The following is a 13,508-nucleotide window of genomic DNA, read 5'->3' on the forward strand; positions in this document are numbered from 1 at the left end:
TCATTAATAGTTTTCAATAAACGTGCCTTTCACCACAAAAATGTGAAGGTTCATGTATTTCAACCAAATGAATGCCTTCTTCCTTCCTCACTGGACCGTATTGTGGCTTTTTGCACTTTGGTTCTAGCACAAAGAAGTGTATTATGACATCTTGTAAAAGCTCAGGACTGTAGTTTCATTCAGATTGTGTGTTTTGGGGTTCATTTTGGGATTCTTAGAAAAAGTTTACTCAGCCACCCAGAAGTTACCCAATTCCTTCATCATATTTTTCCCTTGGCAAGACTCAAATGGCTGACATTTTCTTTGTGGTTGGCATTTATTATTTTAGTATTTATTATTATTCTTTGTAGTTAAGCATTTATATCCTGGAATCATTGTGGCCTGAATTCCTTCTGGTTTCTAGATTTGGGCTATGATCATATCTGTTATGTTAGTTTTCTGCCTGTCAGCTAAAAATACACACTGGATTCATCAAGGAAAGAGGCATGTTGTGCTTTCTTACCATATAGCACTGTATTCAGAAGGGCCCATTTGGAATTGGGTGGCCGTGATAAGAGGGGACAGGATTGAATCTCCTATAACATTCCAGCAACCAGGTGTTTCCTACCAGCTACTGTGGAAATAATGACAGTAATCATTAGTAGAATTGCCCAATTTAATTTTGTGTTTAAACTGTGTTTAAATGTCTAGAATTGATGAAATTGTAATTAAATTGCATTAGTTTCATATCATTGCATTTTTCCATACAGTCCTCTGTCTCTCAGCTTTTTGGTTTATGGCGAAGTATTTCAGAGACTATTTTTAGATCTATTTGGGAATATGGTCTGTTGGAGAGAAAGCATGGATTTGATCATGTCATTCACCAGCCTGAAGCCCTTCAGTGTTTCTTAACTACTTCTAAGATGAAATTACTTAGCATGGTATGATCCTTGGTCCCTGACAGCTTTTCTGTATCCCTCTTTCCCCCCTTCTTCCCTTTGTATTGGTAAAACCACCCTCCTTGGAATCTCAGACATACTTTACACCTCTGAGTTCTCTTTTCTCCTACCCAGGGAACTTCTCTTCATCTGTCAAAACCCAGTTCAGGTGATAAATTCTTCTGTGAAGCCTTTCTCAATCTCAGTTCCCTCCCTGACAGTTTATTACCCTCTCTTCTGGCTTTTTCTGTATCTTGAGCATACCTTTACAACATTTACCAGATATGCTGTAATTTTTTGTTTATTCATCTTTGTATCTTCAGAATCCAGCATGTGTACTGGTGCCATGGTATTCAGTAAATACTAAAGTGAATTGAAGTTAATAGGGGTTTGAAATTGATGTTAGACCATTTTTAAACCCCCTTTAGGTTTAAAGTTCATTTTAAAACATACTTCTGTGTAAATATGCCTGTGTCATCTTGTCTCTTAACAGTAGCTGTATGAGTAGGTTGTTTACTGGAATTGTTGGTCCCCCACTGTGACTGAGATATAGTGCTTAAGAAAACTTACCCCTGTTTTTACTTTTGACTCATTTCTTCACCTAAAAGTGCTTTCCATTTAGCATTATAACCCTCTAAGGCATAGAGCCTGCATGTCACGTTTTAAAAAGCCCAAGATAATGATTTTGCACAGAAAAATTGTTGTGCAAAAGTATTTTGGCGTTGCAGTGACTTTAAACATTTCAGGTTGAGAGCGACTAGGACTTCTTCATACAAGTACGTTAATCACATCGCAGTTAGTGCTAAGGTTCCTAAAACCTGTGGTTACTCCAGGAAACAATGGCTCCTCCTACACTGGGTTCTCCCTCAGCAGATGAGTATTTCAGTAAAATCTGTGAGATTAAGAGACCCCCCCCTTTAAAGGTTATTATATCTAAATCAAACATAAATCTACCATTACCCAGATGTGCCAGTATATATTGTGGCATGCTCCAGTTTGCATCATTTTGTATGCTTTTAAATCAACACACATCATTTTGTATGCTTTTGAATCAACACATTTAGCACTTTAGAGAATGACTTACTGTCAAGCTTTAAATAGTTACCTGATAATCATATATTCTCTGTTAATTTCACAGCAGCGCTGAGATACATCATTACTTTAATGCACACACATTCACTGGATATCAAGTTTCCAGTTTCTGGGGTAAAGAACCTCTAGTACAGTTCAGTTGTAGCATTTAAGGTATGAATTGCTCCTATTCTGTGCTTTTCCCAAACTATATTTTTACATATGTACAGGTAATTTGCTCAACTAATTTATAAACAAGTAAGTGTTCAAGTGGAGTTCATGAACTTTTTAAACAATTCTCGTTGTGTAATTCAATAGACCGCCTCTCAATCTGCTGCTTCTGCAATCCCAGTAAGTAGCATGAGAATTCTAGGCGGTTGTTGCACCTGTGCTTGGAACAAACTGGTTTTGAGTGTCAGATGCTCACCTTGCAGATCAGCAAAGTGTGTCATCTCTGCATGAGTCCCTTCCTTCATATTAGACAAAGTTCTAGTGGTTTCCTATACGAGGACAATTTGTGGGGTGGGGATAAAGCCACACAGTTTAAACATAAGCGGGTGGAATTGTGACCTTCAAAAAATGTAAACTGAATTTCAACCAGAAATAATTTGTAAAGTCAATGTGAGTATTTAAAAGGACATTAAAACTCCATTTCCAGACTGCTCTGTTAATGCTTCTTAGGAACAAGCTGGAAGTATACTTGGAAACACTTTACTTAGCATTTTCCTAGATTCTTTCCATTGCCTAACTATTGTATATCAAAAATCTTCATTCCCCAAGCATCAAAAAGGAGGTTTATTGTTAACAGTGCACTTTGGCCTTAGCATTCATAAATCAGAATAGCTTCTGAAACCAGTGCTGGAAGAGTATCTTGTAAATACCACAGGTGAGCAATAAAGAGTTTGGGTCTTTAACCTGTGACAGTCTTCTTCCTCTGACAGTTTTTTTTTTTTTTTTTTTGCGGCACACGGGCCTCTCACTGTTGTGGCCTCTCCCGTTGCGGAGCACAGGCTCCGGACGCGCAGGCTCAGCGGCCATGGCTCACGGGCCTAGCTGCTCCGCGGCATGTGGGATCTTCCCGGACCCGTGTCCCCTGCATCGGCGGGTGGACTCTCAACCACTGCACCACCAGGGAAGCCCCCTCTGACTGGTTTTTGAGTCATAGGAGTTAGAGCCCAGATATTCCAGTGTGTTACAGATTTTAGGTTAAGACTCATTACATTATTTTTTACTCTGCTATTGCCAGTTTTACCTCACATGTGTATGCAAGATTAGTACTTCCCATTCATGCTATAAAAAGGGCATTTGTTTTTAAAAGGTATACATTATCCCACTTTTAAATTCTGGTGCTTAAAAAATAATTCACACACACACCCCCACCCACCCAGAATGAATTATGGTAAATATAGTAGGATATGATGATATAAAATTCCCTCTGGAATGAGACAGTACTGTGGGTCTTTTATACTTGTGCATGTCTATTAAATTTTTAAACTGCCACTCTTCTGCTTTTTTGGATTGATGCTCTTATGAGTTTTGGTGTACATGATATAACTTTTGACCTTTTGAGGAATTGATTAACAGCACTGAGTGTGTTTGATGTATTTTGAGCATGAGTTTGGTGGGTTTTATAAGAGGAAAAGCACTGTAATGGGAGATAGAATTGCCTGGCAGGTAGAAGGCAGAGGAGAAAGGAGCAAAAAGAAAATGAGTTGCTACAAAACACTGAATCAGTGGGTAAGAGAGGATTTGAATGTGACTTTAGATTTCTTTGAATTGCCTCTAAGGAATCTTGGTTTACATTCTGTTTTCCTCTTGAAGATCCCTGGTAAAGAGGCTACTACTTAATTGTGAAAGAAAAACTAAAGTAGAGCTCACACAGAAGGGAAGGGCATCTTAGAGGAAGAAAGAAAGGAGTACCATATGTAATGGAAGGACCCTGAGCTAGAGGACAGCCATGGATTCTTGTCCTGACTTGCTGCTAGCTTTAGTGTAGTGGCTTAACCTTCCTGGGCTATAAAATGCTCTGGCTCTTGTGTCTGTAATTCTTTGTTATGAGGTTGAATATTGGGTATATCTAGTTACGGAAATGGTAAGAGAGCCTCCTAATATGTGATGAAAGTTGAGAAACGTAAATCAGTGGACTTGCCTTTAAAAAAGTAGAGAACTTTATGTTTTGGTTGGATGTATGAAGAGGAAAAGAAGCCTATCTCTGGCTTTTTAGAAGAGGAAGCAGTCTGGGGGCAGGGGTGCATTGAAGAGTAACATTGAGGTGAAAGGGGAAGAAAAAAGGGAGATACTCATTTGATATAAAATCAGGTATTTCCCTTTTAGGTCCTTGTTCTTGCTGCATATTAAACTTCCTTGCATGTGACAATTTGCATGATTATTAAAATCTGTTTTCTGTGTCTATGACTTGAGTACACATGGTTGTTTCTGGTGACTTGCTAGTATCTGTATACTAGCAACCAACATTTTTATCCTTATTCCTTAAATTTGCAGTGTTAAAATACATGAAAATTTGTATATTGAAAGGATTTAGGTAGCATGTGTTTTGCATGCTCTGAGGTATTGCATATTTGTATTTTGGAAGTCTGGACATAGGCTCTTGGGCTCTAGTCCAATAGTAGGGATGTAAACTTACCTGTTCTTTGTAGCAAAATAGCACAGACTGGTCCACTCCCTCCAGCAGCTGCTAATAGTGTTAGTTGGTTTTCAAGTTTTCTAGCTATAAGGAAAGGTGATAGAAGGGGATCTGGGATGCGGGTGACTGCTGAGAGAGCAGGTGGATTTGTAAAGCTCACTCTCACTCTACCCCAGACTCTTCCCATTCCCTGTTCCTGGGACTTCCTAAGTTGTGACCATCCGAGGTTGAGAAAGCAAAGGCTTGTGTCATGTAGGAAGGTTGGAAGGTTGTCCAAGGAAGTCAGGAAGCATGCACAATTTTGGCTGGTAAAAGTTTAGAAAATTGAGATAAGAACTCAGGCCTCTTAATTGCCAGTCTGGCAGCTCTTTTTTGTTTGTTTGTTTGTTTTGTGGGGGGGGAGGGAGAAGGGGGTTGTAGGTTTAAAAACAAAGTAACCCAACATGAGTCTGTTATAGGATACCCAGAGGACTGGCCTGAGAACAAATCAGTGTTCTCTTCTGATCTCTTAATCTCCTATTACTTCTTCACAATTTATCCCCACTGATACATTGTTGGGTTTTTTTTTTCCTTCTTAGACGTACAGGTCTTGAAAGAATTTTTAGCTGCATCAACTCCAGTTTCTCACAGCACCTTGGGGTTAAGGACTTAAACAGAAACAGAGGGCCAAAGCTCCTTTTTTTCTCAGAACACAGGCAAGAATTCTTAGTCTTTCTCTTACTTCTGGTCCTATTATAAGTGTAAGGGAATTTTATTGATTAATCAAGAAGGCTCGGGCCTCCCTGGTGGCGCAGTGGTTGAGAGTACGCCTGCCAATGCAGGGGACATGGGTTCGTGCCCCGGTCCGGGAGGATCCCACATGCCGCCTAGCGGCTGGGCCCGTGAGCCATGGCCGCTGAGCCTGCACGTATGGAGCCTGTGCTCCGCAATGGGAGAGGCCACAGCAGTGAGAGGCCCGCGTACCACCCAAAAAAAAAAAAAAAGAAGGCTCTAGTCCTGAGGTAGAACTCCCAGCCATTACCTGAGTAATATTATTTTGTTTTCTTCCCCTTTTTAATCCCTGCCCCAGTTTGTTTGTTTATTTGTTTGTCTAAGATGTCCGGCATTGGGCTTCTTTTTGATCTCCACATCCTTGTTCTGAGAGTTCTCAGCTGACTCTGGCAACTGCATGGTGGGGCAGCGTTTGCCAGAAGCCTGTTTCTGAAACTGGTTCAGCTAACAGGAGGGCCACCCTGTGCAGGCAGCACTCTCTTGTTTCTGTCTGTTGGAAGAGACTGCCTCCTTCTCATGCAAAACATGAATTGTTGGAATGCTCCTTGCAACTCCCAGAGCCACATTTTGGTTGGGCTTGATACAGTGTAAAAAGACCCTTTTCCAATGAGTGAGAATATCTACTATTATTTTTACCAGGCTCTCTTTAGAAGTTTTGGAAATTGTTTTTTGAAGCCAGGGGTTGAACCAGGATAAGATGAGGGACAGAGGGAGGATTCTAACAACCGCTTAAGGATTTGTCACCCTATTCAGATGCTTTCCCTCCTGTCTGCCTGCCTTCTTTGATCCCTCTCCACTGTCATACTCAGTAGTCTGCTGACCAGATTGGCAGGGAAAGAACCATCCCAGCTTACTCATACCTTGAGCCCCACTTGGCAAACAGGGCTCCTCAGCTTGTCTTTTTTTTTTTTTGGCTGCTTTGGGTCTTCGTCACTGCACGTGGGCTTTCTTTTCTCAAGTCGTGGAGAGCGGGGGCTACTCTTCGTTGCAGTGCGTGGGCTTCTCATTGCGGTGACTTCTCTTGTTGCAGAGCACGGGCTCTAGGCACACGAGCTTCAGTAGTTGTGGCATGCTGGTTCAGTAGTTGTGGTTCATGGGCTCTAGAGTGCAGGCTCAGTAGTTGTGGTGCATGGGCTTAGTTGCTCTGTGGCATGTGGGATCTTCCTGGACCAGGGCTTGAACCTGTGTCACCTGCATTGGCAGGCAGATTCTTAACCACTGTGCCACCAGGGAAGTCCCCTCAGCTTGTCTTTTGCAGCAAATTAGACCTAGATAATTAGGCCACTGTGAAACCTGCTCCCTTCTCCTCCTTACCTAGTCTACTGAGCAGAGAGCCTGACCCGCAGCTCTGTCTACTCTCTTGTCTTTTTTGTGCAACCTGCAGGCAGTTCAGACCTCCAGTCTTTTTCAAGATTCTCCTTTGCTGACACAAAGCCACAAGCCCACCTTGTCATTTGGGGCAAGTGACAAGTGTAGTCCCACTAGCCTCTTGATCTGCGGCTCTCTTCTGTCAACAAGACAGGATAACTATTCTGGTTCCCTTTAGCTTCTGTGTCATCACAAATCACAGCAAGCTCTAACCTTGTAAAGTAGTACTTTGAGAGATGAGTTTGAAAGTTTGTTGCCAGAAAGATGGCGTATTTCCCTGTTCTTCCAGATGTGGTGCCGCCTCTTTATTAGTTAGCTTTGTGCTATGACATGACTTGAGGGCACTGATTAGAGATTGAGAAAGGGAAACCCTAAATCACCCAGGAAATCACTTGAGTGCTATTGATTTAGATGGATATGCAGTTCTGTGCTTCTTTTTCCTGCAGAACTTTCTAATCACTCTTGTTGGACACACTGAAGAACTGCAGGTTCAATACCTTTTTGACTAAGGGAACTTCATCTTTTTTTAATTGCAGGTTCCATTACAGCTTATAGAAAGTGTTGAATGCCGAGATATATTTCAGCTTCATTTGACTTGCAAAGACTGCAAAATTATCAGGTATGTGATGAGTTTATGCTATTGTTTAGTGTGGAAAATACTTCTTAAAGGATGGATTCATGATTTGATAACAGAAAAACAGCTTTTGAGGGTCAGCCTAGTTAGGAGTATTTTCGGAGTAGTTAGTCCCTGAAATATGTTATCTTTAGCCTACTTTGCTATTGGAAAGGTGTTTTTTATTTGGAGATGATTTTAAATTTACAAAACAGGTGCAAACATAAAAATAGTAAAGAACACTAGTATTGTTAACATTTTACCCTATGCTTTATCGTTTGCGGGGGCGTGTGTGTGTGTGTGTTGTGTGTGTGTGTGTGCGCATGTGCGCGCATGCGCTAGTGTGTGAAATTCTTGTTCTGAACCATTTGAAAGTAAGTTACATAATCATGGCTCTTTGCCCTGAAATACTTAAGTGTGCTTTCTTAAGAATAGGGGTATTTTCTTACATAACCCACAGTATCATTGTTACTTCACAGTTTTGCACTCATAATACTTTTTATCCAATCTACTCTCCATGTTCCAGTTTTGTCAGTTGACCTAATAATGCCCTTTATAGCATTCCCCCTACCTCGTTCAGAACAGGATCCAGACAAGGTCACTTATTACATTTAGTTGCCGTGATTCTGTAGCTTTCTTTAATCTGAAATGTTTTCTACCACCTTTCTTTATCTTTTATGACATTAACGTTTTGAAGAAAAAATCTTTTATTGTAATAGAAAGTTTCTTATTTTGTATCTGGTGTTACCTTGTGATTAAATTGAGGTTGTGTGTTCTCAGCTGGAATACTATATGTATGAGGTTGTGTCCTTTTCAGGAGATTGTATTACAGCTGGAGGCAAACGGTGTCTATCTGTCCCTTGCTGGTGATGTTAGTTGTGATCACTCTTGTCAAGGAGTCACCCGCTTTCTGTGTAATTTCTATATCTTCTCCCTTGCAACTAATCAACAGTCTGGGAGGCACTTTAAGACAGTAGAAATGTCCTGCTTCTCATCACATTTCTCCAGTGTTGGCTTTATCTGATCTAGTCTTTACTATAATGGTTGAAAAGTGATGCCTAAAATGCATTTTAAATTTAGTAGCTCTACCAGTTTTTAATTCCCCAAGTTTTTGCTTTATTTCTTTGACCTATTCTGGAGTGCCAGTAAACATTGTGTGTGGACATATTGATGAGCCACACTGATTGGGACAAGAGAGAGGTTTAAGTGACCTCCTTGTTGTTTTTTTTTTTTTTTTTAATTTTTGTTGGAGTATAGTTGATTCCTCCTTGGTTTTAAGGTAAATATTTAAGTTGCTTTTTAGCCATTGAGATTTGGCTTGCTTTTGATAGATACTGGTTATAACTCACAGTTTTAAAAGGTTGCTTATTAATTACTCAATTTTAGATACTGCATTTAAAAAGATAAAGTATTTTTTACACTAATTATTTTAACCTCCTAGTTATATATACTGCAAATTGCACTTGATAATAGAATTGGTTTTTTCTCTACATGGTAACATCTGAAAATTTCAGTGTAATGTATCTTATTTTCGATCTAAAGTTGCTGATTTATTCTAATTGCTAAATAGATAAATTTTGAAATTTTTCCCTAATTGGCTAAAAGTACTGTGAACCATTTTTGAGCTTGCTATAATAATGTCATAACAAAACAAAAAGAACTTCTTTAAACATATTGTTTGAGAAGGACAACCATAAAGCTTTGGTGGAAGAAGTGGAATAAAACCCCATTCCTGGAAGAGAATGACTGTCATTTTACTTTAATAATTGTCAATCTCAGAAGAGATTTTATTAGTCTAAAAAAAATAGGTTTTCCACATGTCCAGCTTTCTTCTTCTTGACATTTTGCACCATTGGCTAAAATTTGTTGGACATGTTTTGTTATTATAAATCATAAACATTAGACCACCTTAGTGGTTTTTTTTGTTTGTTTGTTTTTGTTTGTTTTTTTGCGGTACGCAGGCCTCTCACTGTTGTGGCCTCTCCCGTTGCGGAGCACAGGCTCCGGACGCACAGGCTCAGCGGCCATGGCTCACGGGCCTAGCTGCTCCGCGGCATGTGTGATCCTCCCAGACCGGGGCACGAACCCGTGTCCCCGGCGTCGGCAGGTAGAATCTCAACCACTGCGCCACCAGGGAAGCCCTCTAGTGCTTCTTTGACTGTAGTTATCATTTCACTGTGAGTAGGCATTCTTGAAATGGTGGCTACCCTTAGGTTTCATTGTCAGCTGTCTTCTGATTACATTTGTACTTGTTTGGCTTTACAAAGGTGTCAGTTCTCAACCTTTGAGCAGTGTCAAGAGTGGCTGAAAAGACTGAACAATGCAGTCCGACCACCTGCTAAAATAGAAGATCTCTTCTCATTTGCATACCATGCTTGGTGCATGGAGGTCTACGCCAGTGAAAAAGAACAACATGGAGACCTGTGCAGGCCAGGTAGGCCTTTCTAAAACGTTCAGATGGTGATTTCATTGAAATACTGCTTGAGATATCCATAACATGAAATGGGACTCCTTAGCATTCGTGTATTTAATCAGTGTACTTTTTATGGAGCACGTAGCATTTGCCCATCATTCTTCTAAGCTCAACGGAAGATGTTTCCTACCTTTCAGGGGGAAGGAAAGAACACTAGACTTGGCATCACAATTTACTGGGCCTGACTAAAAACACCTAGGGTATGGGTGTTAGGGAAGCCCAGTGGAAGGGAGCCACGAGCGTTATATACATGTTTGCGAAGACTTCACGTTTGAAGTGGCTTTTGAGTAGGCTTTGAAAGTTGAATAAGAGTTCATTGATAACAGACTGGGGAAAAGAACTTTAGACAGAGCAAGTAGCATGAACAAAGGTACAGAAGTGTGAACTTAGGCCACAGAATAATGGATTACAAAATGGCTTTTTGCTGTCTTTGAATTTCAAGTCATAGATTACCTTTTGTCACCCCTTTCATCTCACAGATGATGAAACAGAGGTCCAGAGAGGCCAGGTGACTTTTCTCAGGGCAAATAAAGAAGTTGGACCTATACTGGAACCCAGGCTTCCTGACTCCTCATGAAATCTTTGTCACACTCACTGTCTTTCTCCCTCAAAAATGGCGTTGACCAAGTTCATGCTGTTTCTCTGTGTGTAGTTTTCTATAAATTGTCCATTGCTGTAAATAGAACTTTGCTGGTCCAGCACCGAATCTTTAATGTGTCCAGCTTGGAAGCAATGTCTTGAATTCCTAAGCAGTGAAACATTGTGAGCTTCCTTCCAATAAAGTTTACTCTAGAGACTTTTTCCTTTAAACCTCAATTTTTAGTCCTGAACCTTCAATATTAACAGTTCTGCCCTGGGTTGTTTTAAACGTTGGAGGCTAATCTAGCAATGCTTGGATCCCTTTGTTTCCTGGCTCATTCACTGGTTAAAGCTTTTGGTTCATATGTTAAATTATAGCAAACACAGACATTTTTAAAGATCCTTTAATATGTACTTTTGTTTGACCCTCATGACCTTGTCAAACAGGCAGGATAGGCTGGTGTTTCTGTTTTGGGAGCCAAAGAAACGGAGTCTCAAGAGTAAAGCCTGTTGCCAAGTCCCACTGCTAGGCAGTGACAGAGCCAGGACTTGAACCCAGTTCTCAGCTATTGGGAGCTGACTGTATGGGGTGCTGTGGATACAGAGATGAAAAACAGAGGCACCTGCCCTTGTGGAGCCTCAGGGAAAGCTCCAGGAATCCAAGCTTCCCACAAGGCTGGTCAGCCAGTGGAACCCAAAGTCGTTCACAAGAGTCACCCACACCAACCTTGGAAGGTGACGAGAATGTGCCTTAGCTGTCTCTCACTTCACTCTCTTATCCATTGCATCTTTCTTTTTCCTTCTTTATATGAGATGCCATTGCATTTTAATTTTTTTTGTTTTTGGCTCTTTTCAAGTTTTTTTTAGTTTTTAAAAAAGTAACATTTACATGCAATGAAATGCACAAATCTTACATGTGTATTTGCTAGGTTTTTAGCCATTATATCTTATTTATTAGATTTTTAATCTCTACCATCTCGTAGGATAATGAAGTTATTGAGTGTATCTTGCTGTATTATGTTATATAAGAACTTTGATGTGTTTAAGGCTCTTAACTCCAGAAGGCATTCCCTAGTTTTGGGTTGCCAGTGTTTAGTTAACAAGGCTTGAATTTCTCCTAACCTGTTTCTCTCACAACCACAGACTGAAAATTCCTCATCTTTAGATGATTCCTTATTCCCTTGATAATTTAGTTTCTTTAGGATTTGAGTCAACTCTTAGAATATTCCTAAGATGCGTCAGATCAAAACTTCACTCCTGTCTATTAATTATAGATGACTTTGTCCTGAGCTGAGATGACTTTGGTCCCCAGGTCTTTCCCTTCTTGAAGATATTTGGTATTCGTTGGCCACCAGGACATCCAATTTCCTGTCTTTTCATGGGTTTGTGATGGATAGAGGCGTTTGGGGGTTAGAATACTGATTTATGAACTAGAAAACGTGAATTCAAACCTGTACTCTGCCATTTAATTTTAAAAATAATACTGGGCAAGCCATTTATCTTCTCTGTACTTTAGTTTCTTTTGTTCTTCAAAGTGAGACATTTTTTTTTCTTCCTGCCCAAGCTGATCTGGATATTCTGAAGATCAAATCTGTTAATGCTGGAGAGTTCAATTCAGTAAATGTTTGAGTGCCTCCTATGTGCCATGCTTGTGAATACATTTTGGAAATTATGAATATACAAGACGGTGCCATTGTAACTGATTGGAACTTACTCTATGCGTAAAGGTTGTATTTTCTTTTCAATATATACATTCCACACTGAAGTCAACCTGCTACAACTCACATGTAATCTTACTGTACTTCAGTGACTTGGTTTGAGTGTGTGTATATATGTATGGCTTTTTCCTTTTATATATTTTCACTGTGGAGTACAGAGGAAAACCTGCTTTTAAAGAATACTGTGGTGGCATTTTTTTTTTTTTTTTTTTTTTTTGGTATGTGGTGGCATTTTTAAAGCCAGTTAACCTAGTTCTTTCGTCTCCACCCAATGTCATTGAGTGTTGGTGGTGGCTACAGCATTACTTACCAATTACGAGCAGACCAGACAACCACATTCTTTTTTTTTTTTTTCTATAAGAAATATAAGACCATATATGTGAAAGGATAAATTAAAATGGAAAATATTTTCTCTTAATGGTAGAGACTCTTAACAGGCCAAGTTAAAAATTGCCTTCTGCTCTATTCTGATTTTCCATAAACTGGGTTGGACACAGAAGCATTGTGTTGTAAAAATGTAAACCCTTTAATGTCTCAGACATATTATTTTTAAAAGGCAAAGAATTTTTACATTAAAAAAAAGCTGTTTGGAGAGATTTGGGAAGTGATCCAAAGTTCTTCAAGATAAGGCTACTTCTACCCCCAAATTTAGGATATAACTAGGATTTTAGCTAATTTCTTTAACACGAACTGCAGTTCTGATACATCGAAATCAGCCAGGCTGGAAGCTTATTGAGTCTATGCCATACATTCTCAATGGGGCAACAATACCCACAAAGGGAGTAAGAACTGGCATACATTACACAAATAGATATACAATAATCTCTATTATTAAATTTTCATATGGGGGAATTGGGGGAAAAGTCTAAAAAAACTCTTTAGGGGACTGATAATTTTTTTTTAAAGTAAGGAACAGTGGAATATATTAAAATCCCAGCTTCCTACTAAGCATCCCTCTCCAAATGAAATCAGTTGTTCAAAGATCCAACAAAGATGTGAGACCAAAAAACTAGGAAAATATAACGCAACTAATAGCCTGGCATGACTTCATGAATTAAGGTATGGAATCTGGTAAAAAACAAACCAAACCAAAGACAAACAAAGCAAAACAAAACAAAAACAAAAACCACCTACATCTAACAAAAGTAGTTTTTATCTTGGATGATGGGTATAAGTACCCAACTCTCTTAACAATTTGTAAGCAGATGAAGCTAAGGCAGGGTAAAGGAGAGAGGATGCAGTTTAATCAATAGTGAAAACATCTAAAGTAAGCCCAAGAAACTGAGGACCCTGGCTCTACAGGAGATTAAAAAAGGAAGTATTAGATCTCTATTTAGCCCCTTGCTTATAAGTC

General features: G+C 39.6%; 1 protein-coding gene across 4 annotated transcripts in view; it reads left to right on the forward strand.

Annotated features, from left to right (window-relative positions):
* MTMR3 (myotubularin related protein 3) overlaps positions 1 to 13,508 on the forward strand; it is a 137,822-nt gene that overhangs the window by 94,290 nt on the left and 30,024 nt on the right. For all 4 annotated transcript variants that reach the window (XM_024767906.1, XM_024767907.1, XM_024767904.1 and 1 more), the window contains exons 6-7: positions 7,308 to 7,390; positions 9,652 to 9,818. In XM_024767906.1, coding sequence (XP_024623674.1) covers positions 7,308 to 7,390; positions 9,652 to 9,818 — 250 coding nt within the window. The remainder of the gene's footprint in view (positions 1 to 7,307; positions 7,391 to 9,651; positions 9,819 to 13,508) is intronic.

The sequence above is a fragment of the Neophocaena asiaeorientalis genome, unplaced genomic scaffold (assembly GCF_003031525.2).
Source record: "Neophocaena asiaeorientalis asiaeorientalis breed wild unplaced genomic scaffold, Neophocaena_asiaeorientalis_V1.1 scaffold828, whole genome shotgun sequence".
Taxonomy (NCBI): domain Eukaryota; kingdom Metazoa; phylum Chordata; class Mammalia; order Artiodactyla; family Phocoenidae; genus Neophocaena; species Neophocaena asiaeorientalis.